The following is a 17236-nucleotide window of genomic DNA, read 5'->3' as shown; positions in this document are numbered from 1 at the left end:
GTTTAACATGTAAGAATAAACATCAAAAATGCTGTCACATGAAAGAACTTAGATACAAAAGACAAAATAATGTATGATTCCATTTATACAAAATGCTCAGAAAAAGCAAATCTACATATAAAGAAAACAGGTGAATCGTTGATTGGAGTTAAATAAAGATAGGTACAAGAAGTGACTGCAAATGGGTATTTGGAATCTTTGTGGTAATAGACATGTTTGAAAAGTAGACTGTGGTGATAGTTTTACTACTCTGAAAATTAATTTTTAAAAATAATTAAGTGGCATATACTTTAGGTGAGTTTTATGTTACAACTCAATAAACAGTTAAAAATTTGATAATTACTTGATCCATTAGAATGCCATTAATATGACCCAAATTATTCACAAATCCTGAACATAATCTGTGGGCAAGTGCTCAAATAGATCTTGAGTTTCAGATGAAGTGTGAATTTCTGACCTTTGTGGCTCCGAGATTAATAGCGGTCACAGACGCAGATGCAGCAAGAGTCATCTTTTCTGAAGAATCCGCCTGATGCAGTATGCTCCAGAGCAAAGTCACAGAGGACATGATCATATGAAGGATTGAGAGAATTCCTCTGCGGGCTTCCAACAAGTGTCTTTGGTCTACATTGACCCAAAGCTATTAAAGTTGGGGGTAAAAACAAAACATTGCTTACTGAGACTTATAAATGGGGACTTGCTGTATCTCATAGTCTTTTTGTAAAAAAGTCAAATATTTGTGCAGTCTTACTTGGTGATACTGTGTAGTAGGATCCAACAAGCAGTAATGGATAATGGCTGTGATCCCTTCTAAAAGAGTAAGAATCATATCTGGTGGAATAACTGATGCCATCCACAGAGGCCTGAAATAAAATGCATTTGTTCGAACATAAGTTCTGAGGAAAAAAAGTCCATGTTTTATCAATAGTAAATGGCCAGCATGTAGGAGGCACATAGTAAGTGCTCAAGAAATATTACATAAATAAATGACTAAAAGAATAAATTAGGAGCTTTTATAGCTAATCTATAAAATATGTGAGTCACAGTAAGTATACTGAAGTTCTTTTTGGTTAAAAAATTCAATAGAAAATAAACAAATTTAGCCAGTAAATCTCTAGCAACTGGGTAAAGCAGGAATATCAATATTAAATAACACAGACAGTGTTCTCATATTTTACATGTCATCACTGAGGTTATAGAGGAGGTAAACCAGAAACTAGTCTATTGAATATTTGGCTAATTTGACATACTCATTTTAAACATGGCTTGGGGATACAGAAAGAATTTCACCTCTAAAACAAGAAACAGAATCTGATGGGAAAAGAATTATTTGTGATTTTAAATTAATTTAGTGTGAAATTAATTTGCACTTACAAAACATATCAGATAAAATCAAGGAAACCCTTTGCTGAGCTTTCTATTACTTTTGCCAGCTTAGTCAAGAATGTAATTAATTTCAGCCCTTAGGAGAAAAAAAAAGCCTGTTTAAATATTCCTTCTCTTTTCCAATCTTGATTCTTTTATTGTTTCTCTTACTCAATCTGAATTTTCTTCTTTGTGAAAATAACATACTATTTGTAACCTACTGATATTCACTAATTTATCCAAATAGTGACTGACAGTCTGGATGATGAAGCAGTCATATGTGTGATAAATGTCAATGACAACACAGTTAAAAATCAACTCTTACCTACTATCAGATAATCCTGTTTCATATTTGTACTGCTGAATCAGGTTATCTAAATTTCTGCAAAGCTGTAGTGTCACAGAAACAACCACTCTCTGTAGAACTTTTCCCATGTAAGGTAGAGTAGATGTGATTAAACCAATCCATTGCGGATGCATCTTACAAGCACAGTGTTGGTGTAAAGCCCGTATCACCGCACAGAGAAACATGCCTTGACATGTGATTGGCTGAGCATGCAAATACTGAAGAGAAGTCATAGGCTGATGGGGACTGATGTGTTCCAGATCAGATACTACAAAATCAAAACCTGTTTCATTTTCTTCAGGGGTAATCATTACCCAGTGTTCTAGAACAATGAGCCTCTGAAGAACTTTAAGAAGTTGTGACTGGAGTGTGCTGCCACTGTCAAATTCATCCTCTGAGAAATTGATAAGGCTGTCCTCTGAGAAACCTTCTTCCACAGCGATCATATTCTTACCTGCCATTTTTTCACTATGCCATTTCTGTGCACTGAAGATAGATGACAGCAAACAGTGAAGAATTACTTTCTGAACTTTGCACTTAGATAACATATCAGAGATAAAACTAGGGAAACCCTTTGCTGAGCTTTCTATTACTTTCGCCAGCTCAGTAAAGAGAAGTGTCAAAATTTCTATGCTCATCATCTGCATGTTTCGATTGCCTATTAAATCTTGTGCAGCGACCTTGACGTGAGTTGGGTAATGGCTACGCATGTAATACAAGCAGAGTGATATGAGAATTTCTATATACATAGAACTCCTAAAGTTGTGATTTGAGTCCACTGGAATGTGACTATAAAAGTCTTTGCCCATAACAGAAATCCGGTGTCTGGCCAATAGATTCTGAAGCAGAGACAACTGAGGGGTATACACATTATTTATACTAGTGGTTGAAATGGCATTTACAAAAGCAATAGGGTTAGTTTTCAATATGGCTTTGATGGCAGAAAAAGCATAAAGAGTCCTTGATGAGTCATACAACTGGAGATACAGAAGCACATGCTGATAGAGCGGATGGATGTTGAAATTAGGAGATTTCTGTGATCCTGGAGAACCCATGTCACTCTCAATTTCAGAAATTTCTCCTTCTCCACAGCTATACCAGTTCTCTAAATCCAGACCATCACTAAAGAATACACTGGTTTGTTTGAGTTTTTCATTTGAAGTTTTTTTCTTGTCATCATCCTTTTTTCGGGCAAGTTTTACTTTAGGTTTTGCTCCTGGTTGTTTGCCTGACTCCTTAACAATTGTTTCTTTCTCTGAGACTTTTTCTGACAATTTTTCTTTGAAGCTGAACTGGATACTACTGTGACTCCTCTGTCTAGATTTGGTTTCTGTGGAAGCAACAGAAGAGTCATGGAAAGTCTGTGTGGTTCCTGAAATACAAGGTGAGGAGCTATTTCTGGAGATTCCATTTGCCACACACTCACGGCCTTCTTCCACAGACACAGACAGAAGCTGAGAACTTTCGTTACTCAGCAAAGTACTCTGACTCAGCTGAGTGGACTGATCTTCACTTTTAATCGCCTCCTCACCTGGATCTACATCACTGTGCTTTGGGGGCAGAGCTTCAATTTCTAACTGAGAAGTAACTGATGCAGATTCTGCTTCGAGGCCACTTACGACTTTACATATCAGGTCAAACACTACCTGCTGAACATCATCATCTGGGGAGTTTGCATTTGGCACTTGAGAATCCTCTTGGGTATTCACATTTTCAGGATCAGCTTCATAACTCAGGTTGTCTCCAGCAGAGGACTGTGAACATCCAGAGTCAGAACTCTGAAGTATTTCTATCTGTTGGTCTGGAAGGTCAAAATCAGATATAACCATTGGAATTGTCTCACTGCTGGTACTCAGAAGGGAAAGTCTGTCACTTAATGGGTTAACGGTGAGACTAAAGTTCTCTATTTCATCCACGGTAAGCGGCTTTTCACCATTTCCTTTAGATGCAACAAGTTGTACTTGGCTTACTGGTGTATGAGAAGAATAGTAATAAAGGAGGAAAAATATAAAATAGTTAATATAATGAAAATGTAGAAATGTAAACTGAACTCAAGATTTTAATCATTACTTTCAAATTGTACTTACAGTTTACTATTAAAATCATATTACTATTTTAGACCCTTTAAGTTAGAAAATTGTATAGATGATTATTAACTAGAATTTAATAAACACAATTCAACAGAAGGCCTATTATTCAATTGCATTGAGACAGAACACCATGTTTAATACCGACGAAATATAAAAATTTGCCCTTACCCCCAAATAAGACATCCTTTTCCACTGCAGTTCAAATGTTGTTTTTTCCCCCTCCCTATGTGATACTTCCCCTTAATTATGCTAAAGGGAAGTATAAAAACACAACCTCCTTGATTTTAGTAAAATTCAAAAAACATTTATGAATTATCTGGTATGAGTAAGTCCCTAAACCAATAGACAATGAGAGTGAGAGAAGGAAAAGACACTGTTCTTTCTAAGGAGCTTAAAATTAGTAAGGAATCAACAATATATTAATCTATTTCTGTACTTTTTGGAGAGCATACTATGTTGACAGCATCCTTTTAGAAAGGGTGTAAAGGTTAATCGCATATGGGTGGTACAAACCGAATGCCATCACTTTGAGGGAAAGAATCATGATACCACAGGTGAGGTCTGAGATTGATTTCAGAGGAGAGGTGAGAATTCAGTAGTCAGGCAGCAACTGTGGTAGATAAAGTGATAACACATAGAAGTTCTGGCAAGTAGCAAGGTAGAGCTTTTTCCTAGAAGATTCAGGGAAAGCAGTGTAAAGGAAGCTAGAGAAAGGAACCGAGCTTCTGTAGAAACACACTAAAGGTGACGACAGTTTAGTTCCAGCTTGCGTCACTTACCAGTGGTGAGCCTTTGAGAAAGCACATCCTTCTAAAAATCAAATCCCTGCTCAGTAAAATTACTTTTTTATTACTGACCACACAGGGCTATTTGTCAAGAGATACAAATGATAAATAACAGTCCCTAACATAGAATAATGTAATAGAAGGGGCCATTACTGCTATATTACAGGGGACATCACTAAACAGTTTGTTAAAGTGTGGGTTTCATAGTAATAATAGTATTTATCAAACACTTTTAATATGCCAGTCACTGCAGTAAACATATCATAAACATGACTTGAGAAGTGGGTTACAATTCCCGCTTTACTGATAAGGAAAATGACTCATGAAATATAAATATGCATTATAAGCTTACTCTCATCCATTCCTAATGAAGTATCTACAGAGCCCTGTAGGACCAGGATTGTGAAATAAAATCTAAAGGTATTTCCGTCTAAACTGAAGACTCTCTCTGAAAAGTGTTGTGATTACTCCCCTGAAAGTAGAGTCAACTAAGAAGAGAGATTTAAATCCCCTAACATGGTCATTGATGAAGCACATTCTGATATGGCCCATGAGAGCACTGCTCATGCACGCAGAGGAGAGAAAATAAGCCATAAGAATGGAGAAAATCTCACATTCAATTCTCTTGCCAATCACTGTTGTGTTCACCTCTCACTGTACTTTAATAGCTTAACTCTAAATATAAAGTTTTTCTAGTTCCACGTGATATTCACCATTGCTGCACGCAAAATTTTCCATGAAATGCTTGTCACTCTCTTCTCCAGGATAACAAGGTGCCTTATTCCAATAACGTTCTGCTTGTACACGCTGCACTGAAACCCTCTGAGTTTTGGGGTGAAGCAGAAGCAATAGCAATGGTTCTAAAACTCTTGCGATATCATGTCTTTGTAGGACTTGGTTCAGCCAGGCTTGTCCCACAGAGCTAGTAGAACCATCGAGACTGTTAAGGCTATCTAACATGATGAACAGTGACCTACAAGAAACACAAAGAACAAAATGTCTGCTTTAATTGTGACACTCTAATTTTTCTAAGATTAATATTACTATAAATTATGTTTCTTACTTTGAATTAACTATTATAAAATAATTGTACTTCAGGATAACTTTTGACCACAGCATTTTAATAACCTGAACCACTACAGTCTCAGCACATACAATAAGAAGGAGAAAACAGTCTTTTCCCTTTTTGTAGGTACTTGTGTTTCTTGAAATCTTACCAGCATACATTATTCTTATAAGATAAATAGTAAAAAAGAGAAAATAATAACCTTGGAAAATTAGTCTAGTTTTAGCAACATATTCCTGTCACCAAATACTATACCCCCTGCAATGCAAGTCAATGTTATCTCTATGCTGTACCATGCTCCTCTGCTCCCATTCCCTTTATGAATCTAAACTACATGCTTAATGCAAGGGAAGACTTTCTATGAAAGGCATAAAGGGACAGTTTGGAATCAGAGCACCCAAGATTCAAATCTGGGCCATCCACTTTATCTCATGTGTGGTCTTGGGCAAGTAAACAACTTGTCTGGGTCTTCACTGCCTCACTTGTACAATGAGGAAACATGGTCGTCAAATTAGAGATGATATTTGTGAAGTACCTGGGCCTAGAGCCTAGTTCATTGTAGAGGTTCAACAGCAGATCATTTAAAGATAGTGATGCTGCTTCAAAAGCACCCTCTGAAATAACATCCAGTTGGGCTTTAAGCATAGTTACATTTGGCCATCTCTAAGAGGACTGCTGGCCAAGACTGCTATCTGATGCCAATATATGAATCTACCCATAAGTGGCATCTCCTTGGAAGTCAATGTAAATCTCATATTTGGGGAATGAGTCATCTATGTAAGCTGGACAAATAGCAAAACCATTCACAGGCAGCTACAGGTTCTCTGGATCCATGGAAATGGTTTGTTAGTAATTTAGCTTTAGATTTTAATAAATCCGGTTCAGGCAGATTGAGGCAGATGATGGAGAATAACTGCTATAGAAACACTTATACGATCTACTGTTCATATGCAATCTCACTCAATGTGAATATAGATTCAAGAAAGCTGTCTTCATTGCTGTATTCTGACATATGGAACAGAATCTACCACATCATAGGGACTTGGTTAATAGTCATCAAATGAAAGGAAGGGACCAAACAAGAAAGGGAAATCTGGCAGATAAATGAAAATGCCATCAATTTTAATATAGCTTAGATTTTTAACAATAATTTATAAATTCTATTTATAAAATGTATAAATTGCTGCCTTGGCTGGGTGGCTTAGTTGGTTGGAGCGTCATCCCATATATCAAAAGGCTGAGGGTTCGATTCCTGGTCAGGCACATACCTAGGTTGTGAGTTCGATCCCTACTCAGGGCATGTGTGGGAGGCAATCAATTGATGTTTCTTTCTCACATCAATGTTTCTCTCTCTCCCTCTCCCTTCCTTTCTCTTTAAAATCAATAAACATATCCTTGGGTGAGGATTAAAAAAATTTTTTTTGAAACATGTAAATTGCTATTGCCTACTCCTGCCAAACTGAGGGTTCAACAAGAGACATTAAGATATCTGACTATGAAATCCGAATATAAAATGTAACCAACCTGTCAAAAGAACGTGCAAAAGATGAAGACTTATTTATATGGAGGTCCCTTGTTAGGTGCCAAAGAACTGCAAACTTTGCATGTGCTTCCATCTTTATTTTCTGAGAGGGAACATGAGAGATTAAATTGTTTTATTCTCCTCTGAAGATAAGCAATTTTAGCAAAATCAACGTAGCTATTTAAGAGACAGTGTTATGTTTAATATTCATGGTACTCCAAAACACAATGCAATAAACTATTTTTTCAGTTAAGTAGAAACATAGAAAATACTTAAAAATATTAAAAATATTAAACCTAAAGGATCATCTCATGCTGCCTCATAAATAATTATTCAGTTTAGTCTAGATAATCAGTTTACTAGATTATTGTATGAAAAGACCCTGTAATGTGCATGTCATCACAATATCTTGAGTATAGGAAGTCTTTCCCCCTCATTTTAATATAAATGCTTACAAGTCAAAATTGATTTTATTGTACTATATGGTTTAGTTTTGCTCTTAAAAATTACATACGAGGTGGGGGCTGGGAAAAAAAAGTTCTCTTCTCGAGGGCAGGACCCTTAGAGTACAGGCTTCCCCGACTAGGTGAGTGTTCTAGGAACCCATCTGAATCAGTGCACCAGCTGAGGTTGTTGTGAGAGGCCATGTTTGGCTTCAGTGAATTTGTATTGAAGACTCTTTCAATGCATTTGCCCATTTCATGATGGGTGATTTATGAGTGCACCTTCCCACATGTGCTGAGTGTTAACACAGTTTTTAATCAGAAATGGCATGAGTCTCGTGCCCCACCCTCCCTATTCACCTGATCTCACTCCAAGTGACCTTTTTTTGTTTCCCCAGATGAAAAAATTCCTCAAAGGGAAATGTTTTGCCAATGTGGAAGAGGTGAAACAAAAACTGGCAGAAGTACTAAAAGACATCAAAATTGACGAGTTCAAAACTGTTTTGAGGTAGGCAGAGACAAATGTATTTGAAAAAATAAATAAATTAAAAAAAACTGTTTTGAGCAGTGGAAAAAAATGTCTTGATAGGTGTATCACATTAAATGGAGAGTCCTTTGAAGATGGCTCAACTTTAAACTTGTAAGAATACACAATTTTTTATAAGTAAATTCCAGGGTTTTTTTGGGTCCCCCCCCATATTACTCCAATGTGAATTTACTATCACTTACAAAGCTGGTTTATTAGATTAAAAAAATTAAACACTTAAAATATTATTCCAAGAAAAATATTACACTACTTTTGGGATTATTTGGAAAAAGATTAAGTGTTACAATAACAATGGATAGAACAATGTAAAAATAAATTATTTAGAAAGATAAGCTTTTGATATTAGAACATGTTAATGTAAACCAAGATAATTAACATGAACATGTTAATGTAAACCAAGTAGAAACTGTAATATTATAAAAAACTTTGTCAGTTTTCTCTAGCACTTGTTTCCTCATATATTGATGTATCCATCAGTATCACGACTGAGGTCACTGATTCCTCTTTTATGACTCAAGAACTTGGTCCAGCAACAACTTTAACCATCATTCCCCATAACTGGTATGATCCCCATGAACCAAGAAATAGATTCAGTTTTTGATTTTGGGTTACTTGATTTTTCATATCACTGATGATTTTGTTAAGAACTTTCTTCTAAAAAGAATAGAACATTTATTTTAAAGATGTTAAATCACTCTGAACAAAGCTCTATTCTCCCTTATCCAGATACTAGCTGCAATCATTTCCTTAGGGCTTCCTTACTTTACACTTGGTATAATGGGAGCGGGGAGCTGACACAGGATAAGAAGAGAAGAATTTACCTTATCTTTATGGGTTAACTGCTGACTTATAACATCCTCACAGATGCTAGAAGAAGGAACCAAGTTATGTAACTGATAAAACAGTTCCACACTCTTTTGGTGATGCTGAGGTGTTCCATCTCCCAGCTGGTCCCACAATGTTAAAGCTACATGCTGTAGAAAAAAATGTGAAAGTGACAGTATTACAAAACCATACATGAAAACTTATTAGCAAACATTTCCTACTGGTACATACAAGTCTGACTGCCAAGCCTTGAAGTTCTTTAATACTCATTATGCCACTGAGATGAGATTTAAAAGTGTACCTTTCATCCTCCCACCTTCTGGTCACTCAGGCCCTCAGAACCTTTTATGATAGTCCTTTAATAATATTTATTTATACATTTGGCATGTGAGCACTTTCTGCAGAGCCAAAATAAGTGCCCATTTCACTAGTTTAGTGACATTTAGTAAAGTGATGCTGGAATACATTATCCTTAAGAGGGCATAAATCCTATATTGAATACATTAATATCTACAGTTATATGTTGCAAAGTGAAATACAATTCAGTCCAAATACCTGAACTACTCAAGGCAAATAAAATAGGTCATATTATTTTAGAGCTACATATGTTAACATAGCACCTGATGATCTATGACGGCATTAATAAAAATTCAACAGTCTTCAGGGTTTACTACTACAATGTTATGGAAATCAACCTTAATTTAGCAGGAGGCACTTATCTGGAGGTACACAATGACTTGAAAGCAGATAAATATTAAATATTTATGTATAAAAAAACTACCATCTTAAGATGTAATACAATCCAAATATACTTGAAGTTCTTTCTGTGTAGAGAATATCATTTTTACTGTTGTAGAAATCAAAGACTGTGCATTTTCTCTAAATGTCATCACACACCACAGATGATAATCAAACAATATACAGTAAGAAAACCTCTTCCTAGGAGTTCTGGAGAGCTAAGTTGTATGAAGCAAAAGTGCCACAAATGCTTCATCTGGAAGTAATTTTTTTACTATATAAATGAGCTTTCCTTTTTTTTTTTTTTTTTTTTTAGTTGAAATGATTCCCTCCATGGATTTAGTGCCTTAGATTTTGCCCTTTATTTGCTTTAATATTCCCCTCATCCTTATTTTTTTCTTCACACAAAAAAGGGGACAAGATGGGCAAAGCATTGCAGATCAAGTGTGGTATCTTTTTCTATACATCATGATACTGAATTGTTCAGTTAAGCCTGATTATCATCTTGAAAATTTGTGCTATGCAAATGAGGTCAAGTATCATTTTAGTCATGCATATATTTAGAATTTACCTTGAAAAATTCAGTCTTCTCAGCTATGTACTTCAGATTGCCTGGCGTGAGGGGAGGTCTAATAACCACAGCCACTCTTCCCTGGTTTGGACTTAAGGGTTGTGCAGGTTCCACACTGTTGATGTTTTCCCCAGTGACCATGACCACGGACTGAGTCAATCCCACCAGGTCCATGACGAGTGAAATAGCAACACTCTGCACACTAAAATCACTTGCTTGGTTGCAAGCACTCATCAGAGTCTGGAGCCACAGTGGAGGCTGCACATGCTCCCAGTCTGAAATAAAAGACGGAAGCCAACAGAATTCATCACTCTAACCCTTTCACACATACTTTAACTTCCCATCTAATTTAAAAAAAAAAACAAAACAACAAAACTCCTCTACTTACTACCTTTAGATATTGATCTATTCAGAAAACCAAGGTATCTCACCTAGACTAGAAAATAAGCAATAACAAGAATTTCATAAACTTTAAAAATAAGTATTTTTCTTTTGCCAAGTTATACAATCAATTTCCTGTACTGAAAGACAGTATATTAATCAAACATTACATAGTAATCACTGCAGTGTGTGTATATATTTTAAAAAAATTCAGTTTTAATATCTGAGTGCTACTGGAAAAAAAAGCAAGCCACAGCAAATGTTTAAATATGAACAAAACAGAAACTACCTTACCAGTCTCTGATTCAGAATGTAACTCTGAAGTATGGTTCCCCTCAGCGATGTAAACTGGAAAACTTGAGCACTCCAAGAAGAGCTGGCAGGCAGCAAGGAAGGCAGAAAGGTATTCTTTTGAGGTTGTTTGTTTATTTATGCTTCTCTCTTTTACATCTCCATGTGAATCCCTGTCCCATTTTGAAGTGTCTCCTTGCTCTCTGCTGAGATCCCGGTGATGCTCTGTAGCCAAAGCTTGAGAAAAAGAGTTAGTCTGAACAATGTAGAGGTTGATAAGTCTGGTGAGAAACTGTTGGACATACTCTAAGCAGCACTGCATTGCAGTCTTTTGGACCGTCTTCCCACTTCGAGGTGCTGTCCCCTGAGTGACTATGGAAGGGGGCTGGATGATGGTTTCTTCAGATCCCACAGTGGAAGCTGTTTCTGTCTCAGAGGACGTGCTACCAATTGGGATGGTAGCTAGTCCCTGCCCCTCACTCAGCTCTCTGTCAATGTCATCAGTTCGGTCTGCTTGATACTGTACAAACTCAGTGAACCCGCTCTCTGACGACTGACTACTTGGTGGATTTTCTCCGTCTTCAAAAGCTTCAGTACGATTTTCAAGAGAAACTGATGATACCTGGTAGTGATTAAAAAGAACAAAAGGCTGAGTAGATGTATATATTCGGAATTAAAAAACAGAAATGACGACATTTGGAGAGAAGTTAATTTTAGATTACTATTCACAACTTCATCTATACATTCAGCTGAATCTTAAAATGGTTTCTACAATTGATTTATATGTGTAAGACAATCAATAGGACATACAGGTATGGTTCTAATGAATACAGTAAAGTCTTTCATTAAATATGCTTTTTTTTTACTACATGCATAGCATAAAGTTAGGTTCATGAAGGTGAAATATGTGTATGTACAGACTTCTAAGATCCGTATCCTTGTTTTCAAAAGACTAATAATTTATTCAATCTACTTTATGAAAATACTTTCCTAATGTATAAACAATGCAACTTTCCTAATGTCTAAACAATCCAAGAAATGGGTCATGTAAGGTAAAAAAAACAAAACAACAGACATTCTGAGAACTAGAAATAAAATCTAATAGATTCATGACGACATGAGTGTGAAATTTGTTTGACAGGTATAAAGTACTATTTGAATGTTTGCCTATTAACATTCTTACATGCCTTTGACAAACAGCTACTGAACCCCCATTACATACCGGACACTGCATTGGGTATTAGGAGTTAAAGAAATAGTTTATAATCTAGAGGATGACAAGAAACAATTAAAGCATAAACAAAAAAATGACCCAGCTATTGCAGTAGAGCTGGAATGGACTAACTGTTCCCTCCCGATGACAGGACGAGTGCAATCACTTAAGCGTATTTTCTGGCCTTGTTTAAGTAACCAAAAGTTGTACCTAATGTGTATTCCATGAGTGATTGTGCCAGAACGTAATTTAAATTTGAATAAGATCACTAACGATCTGTACTACATGCTCTGCTGCCATAAAGCTGGGCCTCACCCAATGTTCCTTCCTTCAGCAAATCATACCACCATGCATCACACCAGGAAGACAGGAACCTCCCTTCAACACCTCCTTCACACCCACTTCAGTATACTGCTTAAGGGTGCTGGCCAGTAGTCAGCTAAGGCTCTGCCATTTTCTAGCTTGGCAAATTTTTTAACCTCTCCAAACTTCGTTTTCCTAATTTGTATAACTGACATGACAATAATGCCTACAATTTACAGTGGCTATGAGGATTAAGTAAGATAGGCCATACAAGTATAAAGTATCTGGTATAACTCCTGGCACTTAGCAGACATTCAGTAAATGTCAGTAATCACTCATGACCCTTACCAAACCGTGACTATGTTTTGTTGACTTTTTTCCTCCTAAATATATGACTAATTCATCCAGTTCTCTGTCTTCGTTCCCCCGCCTTGTTAGCACATTGCCATCACTACTCTCACCTGCACTACTGCAGGTCTCCCCACATCCATTTTTGTTTCTCAGATCCATGCTCCACGCTACAGCCAGAGTAATTTTTTTAATACACAAGTATGATTATGTCACTTGCCTTTTTCCCCTTGGGTGTGTTCCTAAGACAGAGAGTAAAAGCCTTAGCACAGTGGGAAGGCTCTGTAAGGCCGGAGTCCCTGCCTTCCTCCACAGTGGATCTCCCCCTCAGTGTCTACACTGTGATCCTCTCTGCCTGGAAGTCTTTGCAAATGCTCTTTCCTCTACAAATATTCTCTTCTTTGTACCTCACTCCTATACCAAATATCTTTGGGGTTTCACTCAGATAACCCTTCCTCGAGAAAGCCTTCCTTGGTCCCCATCTAGATCAGATGGCCCCAATCTTCTACATTCCTACCACTCTCTATGTTCCCACATATAGTCATCACAAGTATAATTGAATGTGCAATTATTTGTTTAATGTTTGTCTTCTAAAGCGAAAGGGCTGAGGAAGGGCAGAGACTGCCTAGTTAACCTCTGGATACCCAGTATGAGTGCTGCATGAAGACAGGCTATTTTCTCTATTTCAAAAGTAAGAAAACTGAGGCTAAAAGAAGTTAAACAAAACAAAACAAAAAATGGCCCAAGGTTACAGAAAATAAGCTTATTAGTTAGTAGAAGAGCTCAAATTAGGTGATTCTGCTCTTCATGCTCTTTTCACAATAGCATGTTACAGATATCACTTTATCTGTAACAGTATGAAAAATTTTCATATTATAATGCCAAAGTGAGAGATGGCTTTGGGAATTGAACTTGTCTATTTTTTCCCTTTGAAATGTAAACAGCCATCTAAAATCTTGTATGAATTTTTAAAAAGTAGTATTATTTAAATGGTGAAATTGTAATTAGCTTGTTACTGTAAACATTTCTATATTGATCTTTCTTAAAGATCACAAAACAGTGGATATTACATTAGTAGAATTCAAGCTACAAATTTCAGTTAAACTTCCACAAATTTATAATATTTAGTTGTATGGTCTATATTACATAACTAGGTTTCATATTATTTTTTAATAAAATGTCTTTCTGAAACTAGGAAGGAATTATATGTTTTAGACATTTTAATACACTGATTTTACAAAAATGGAGTAAGAACATAAAGACATAATTAGATTTATATTTTTTTTAAAGAACCATTCCTTCACCTACACTTTAAAAAAATACAGAAAATACCCTCAGCTTTCAAATATGACCAATTTTCAGACATCTCAGAGAAGATAATACCAGTGTGCTTCAGTAAAAAGTAGGAAAGAAGATATATGCCCTGGGAACACAGAAGAAAACCAAAAAGGGGGCACACTCTAAGGTTAATGAACCATTAAATAGCTTTAAAAAGTACACTTTTAAATTGTATTTCATTTACTACAAATCAATGTTCCCATTTCCTTACCTCCAGATGTTTTCTACATAGTAAATATTCACATATTTAAATATGCTGAGAGAATGAATGCTAAGGTCCTTTCCCTACTCTCAACAGTCTCATTCATTCAAATAAAAAGAAAAGCTTCAAAAGCAGTTAATACCTATTTTAATTTTATTTTTAAGATCTTAAAGGCATAAATTAAGGAAAGACAACAAACAAAATGAATTTCCCAAAAGTCATATCAAAACAGAACATCATATATCAATAATAAGCAGGTAGGGAAGAACGTCTGTCTGAGAGACTGGTTTTAGTTTATGTAGACTAATCCTGGATATATTTAAATGGATTTCAGGTCGGTAATGTTCATTTCATCTATCAAGAGAAATATATTAAGAAGGACCAAGAAAACAGTTAGAAACAGTTTTAGAATTATGAGTTAGTGGGAAAGGTTGTATGAGAACATCCTGATAATATAGTTCTCCTGACTGAAAAACAATAAAAATGCAACTGAAAAAAAAATGCTAGAAATTTTTTAACATTTGTTTTAACATAGTGCCACTGTACTTATAAAATTTCATTAAGTGTTTTTGTTAATATTTGCTAAAAATATTTTAATATTATAAACTTGGAAGCTTTTAAATTATTGATGTTTGCCATAGATGTTTTTCAGGTGTTTAAGTATGTTACTTAAGTATGGTACCAGCAGATTAAAATTATTACAATTCTATTCAATGTCATAAAGTAAGCATTAAGAATCTAGAAGACTATAAGAAGCTTCTGCACGGCTAAAGAAAACATCAGCAAAATGAAAAGGGAGCCAACCATTTGGGAAAATATATTTGCTAATGATACATCAGATAGAGGTTTGATCTCCAAGATATACAAAGAACTCACTCGACTTGACTCCAAGAAGACAAACGATCCAATCAAAAAATGGGCAAAGGACCTGGGCAGATGCTTTTCTAAGGAGGAGATACAGAGGGCCCAGAGGCATTTGAAAGGATGCTCAGCATCACTAGCCATCAGAGAAATGCAGATCAAAACCACCATGAGGTACCACCTCACACCGGTCAGAATGGCCATCATAAACAGATCCACAAACAACAGGTGCTGGCGAGGCTGTGGAGAAAAGGGAACTCTAGTCCACTGTTGGTGGGAATGCAGACTGGTGCAGCCACTATGGAAAGCAGTGTGGAATTTCCTCAGAAAGCTGAAAATGGAACTGCCTTTTGATCCAGCGATTCCCCTGCTGGGACTATACCCTGAGAACACCAAAACGCCAATACAAAAGAACCTATGCACCCCAATGTTCATAGCAGCACAATTTACAATAGCCAAGTCTTGGAAGCAACCTAAATGCCCATCAGTAGGTGATTGGATCAAAAAATTATGGTACATATACACAATGGAATACTACGCAGCAGAAAGAAAAAAAGAAGTACTATACTTCGCAACAGCATGGATGGAACTGGAGAGCATCATGCTAAGCGAAATAAGCCAGGGGGCGAAAGACAAATACCATATGATCTCACCTATAAGCGGAACCTAACCAACAATGCAAAGAAGCAAGGCAAATATGACCAGCAACACTGAAAGGAAAAGAAATCAACAGAGACAAGAGGGAAGGCGGGGGCAGGGAAAGGGAAGGGAAGGGGAAAGTCAAGGAACATATAGCAAGGACTCATGGACAAAACCAAAGGGGAAGAGCTGAGGGAAGGAAGGTGGGAGGGGGCAAGGGAAAGAGGGGGGGGAAGGCAGAGACAAATGTATTTAAAAAGTAAATAAATTAATAAAAAAAAAAAAAGAATCTAGAAGACTGAATATAAAGAGTCTGGATTTAAAAAAGAGCATGTTAAAAATCTAGTGTATACATATGAGAAAGACCAATAAAGTTTAGATTATAAACATGTGGCTACTGAACACTTGAAATGTGCTGATCTGACAGTACAACTGATTTTTTTTATTTCAAGTGTTTCTGATAAAAAAAAAAATTAAGCATTTGAACAAGTATAAAATAGAGAGTGGAATTTTTAAAGTAGTACAAAAAAGAATGTAAAATATCTGGTTAATTTTTTTATATTACATCAATTTTATATTGATTACATGTTGAAATCATAATAAATTAGCTAGAAAAGGCTAAATAAAATATAAAATTATTTTCACCTGTTTCTTCTTTTTTAGAAGTAGCTAGCAGAGATTTAAAAATTACATATGTTGCTGACACCATATTTATATTGGAAAGTGCTGATATAAACAGCTAAGCGGTACTAGAGCCAAAAGCCTACAAGAAAGTCTACTGCCACACATTTGGATCTATGCAAAGTTCACTAAATGGTTAAGTATAAGTGATTTTACTCATAATCTGTTCTTCTTTGAAAAAATAAACAGCTGACCCTTGAACAACGTGGGGGTAGGGAAGATATTGACTCCCCACCCCTACCCACACACAACTGAAATCCATGTATAACTTTTGACTCCCCCAAAACTTAACTACTAACAGCCATCCTACTGTTGACAGGAAACCTTACCAATAATATAAACAAGTCAATTAACACATATTTTGTATGTTATATGTATTATATACTGTGTTCTTACAATAAAGCCAGAGAAATTAAAATGTTAAGAAAACCATAAGGAAGAGAAAATATACATCTATAGTACTGTACTGTACTGATAGTGTTAAGTTTATACCATCTGTTAATATCTATATCAACACTGTCTTATGTAAAACAAAACTCTGTATATGTTATATGTATTAATAACATAGACATCAAAAATGAAAAGATGTGAAAAAGAAATTCACAATTATTTACTGGTATAATTATTCATGCACTGATAATGAAGCAGCAGCAATATCATTGTTTCACGGTAGCCTAGTGT

General features: G+C 35.9%; 1 protein-coding gene across 1 annotated transcript in view; it reads right to left on the bottom strand.

Annotated features, from left to right (window-relative positions):
• Positions 1-17236, bottom strand: part of DOP1A (DOP1 leucine zipper like protein A) — a 114326-nt gene that overhangs the window by 29375 nt on the left and 67715 nt on the right. Inside the window, exons 15-22 of the mRNA XM_054569663.1 lie at positions 10974-11592; positions 10299-10573; positions 8986-9138; positions 7177-7277; positions 5300-5559; positions 1691-3680; positions 752-863; positions 458-640 (exon numbers count right to left, since the gene is read on the bottom strand). Of these exons, the coding sequence (XP_054425638.1) occupies positions 458-640; positions 752-863; positions 1691-3680; positions 5300-5559; positions 7177-7277; positions 8986-9138; positions 10299-10573; positions 10974-11592 (3693 nt within the window). The remainder of the gene's footprint in view (positions 1-457; positions 641-751; positions 864-1690; positions 3681-5299; positions 5560-7176; positions 7278-8985; positions 9139-10298; positions 10574-10973; positions 11593-17236) is intronic.

This window comes from Pteronotus mesoamericanus, unplaced genomic scaffold, assembly GCF_021234165.1.
Source record: "Pteronotus mesoamericanus isolate MK-2021 breed Mesoamerican mustached bat unplaced genomic scaffold, CSHL_Meso_final contig_20, whole genome shotgun sequence".
Lineage (NCBI taxonomy): Eukaryota > Metazoa > Chordata > Mammalia > Chiroptera > Mormoopidae > Pteronotus > Pteronotus mesoamericanus.
The sequence above is the reverse complement of the archived record's forward strand: the minus strand, read 5'-3'. Positions and strand labels throughout refer to the sequence as shown.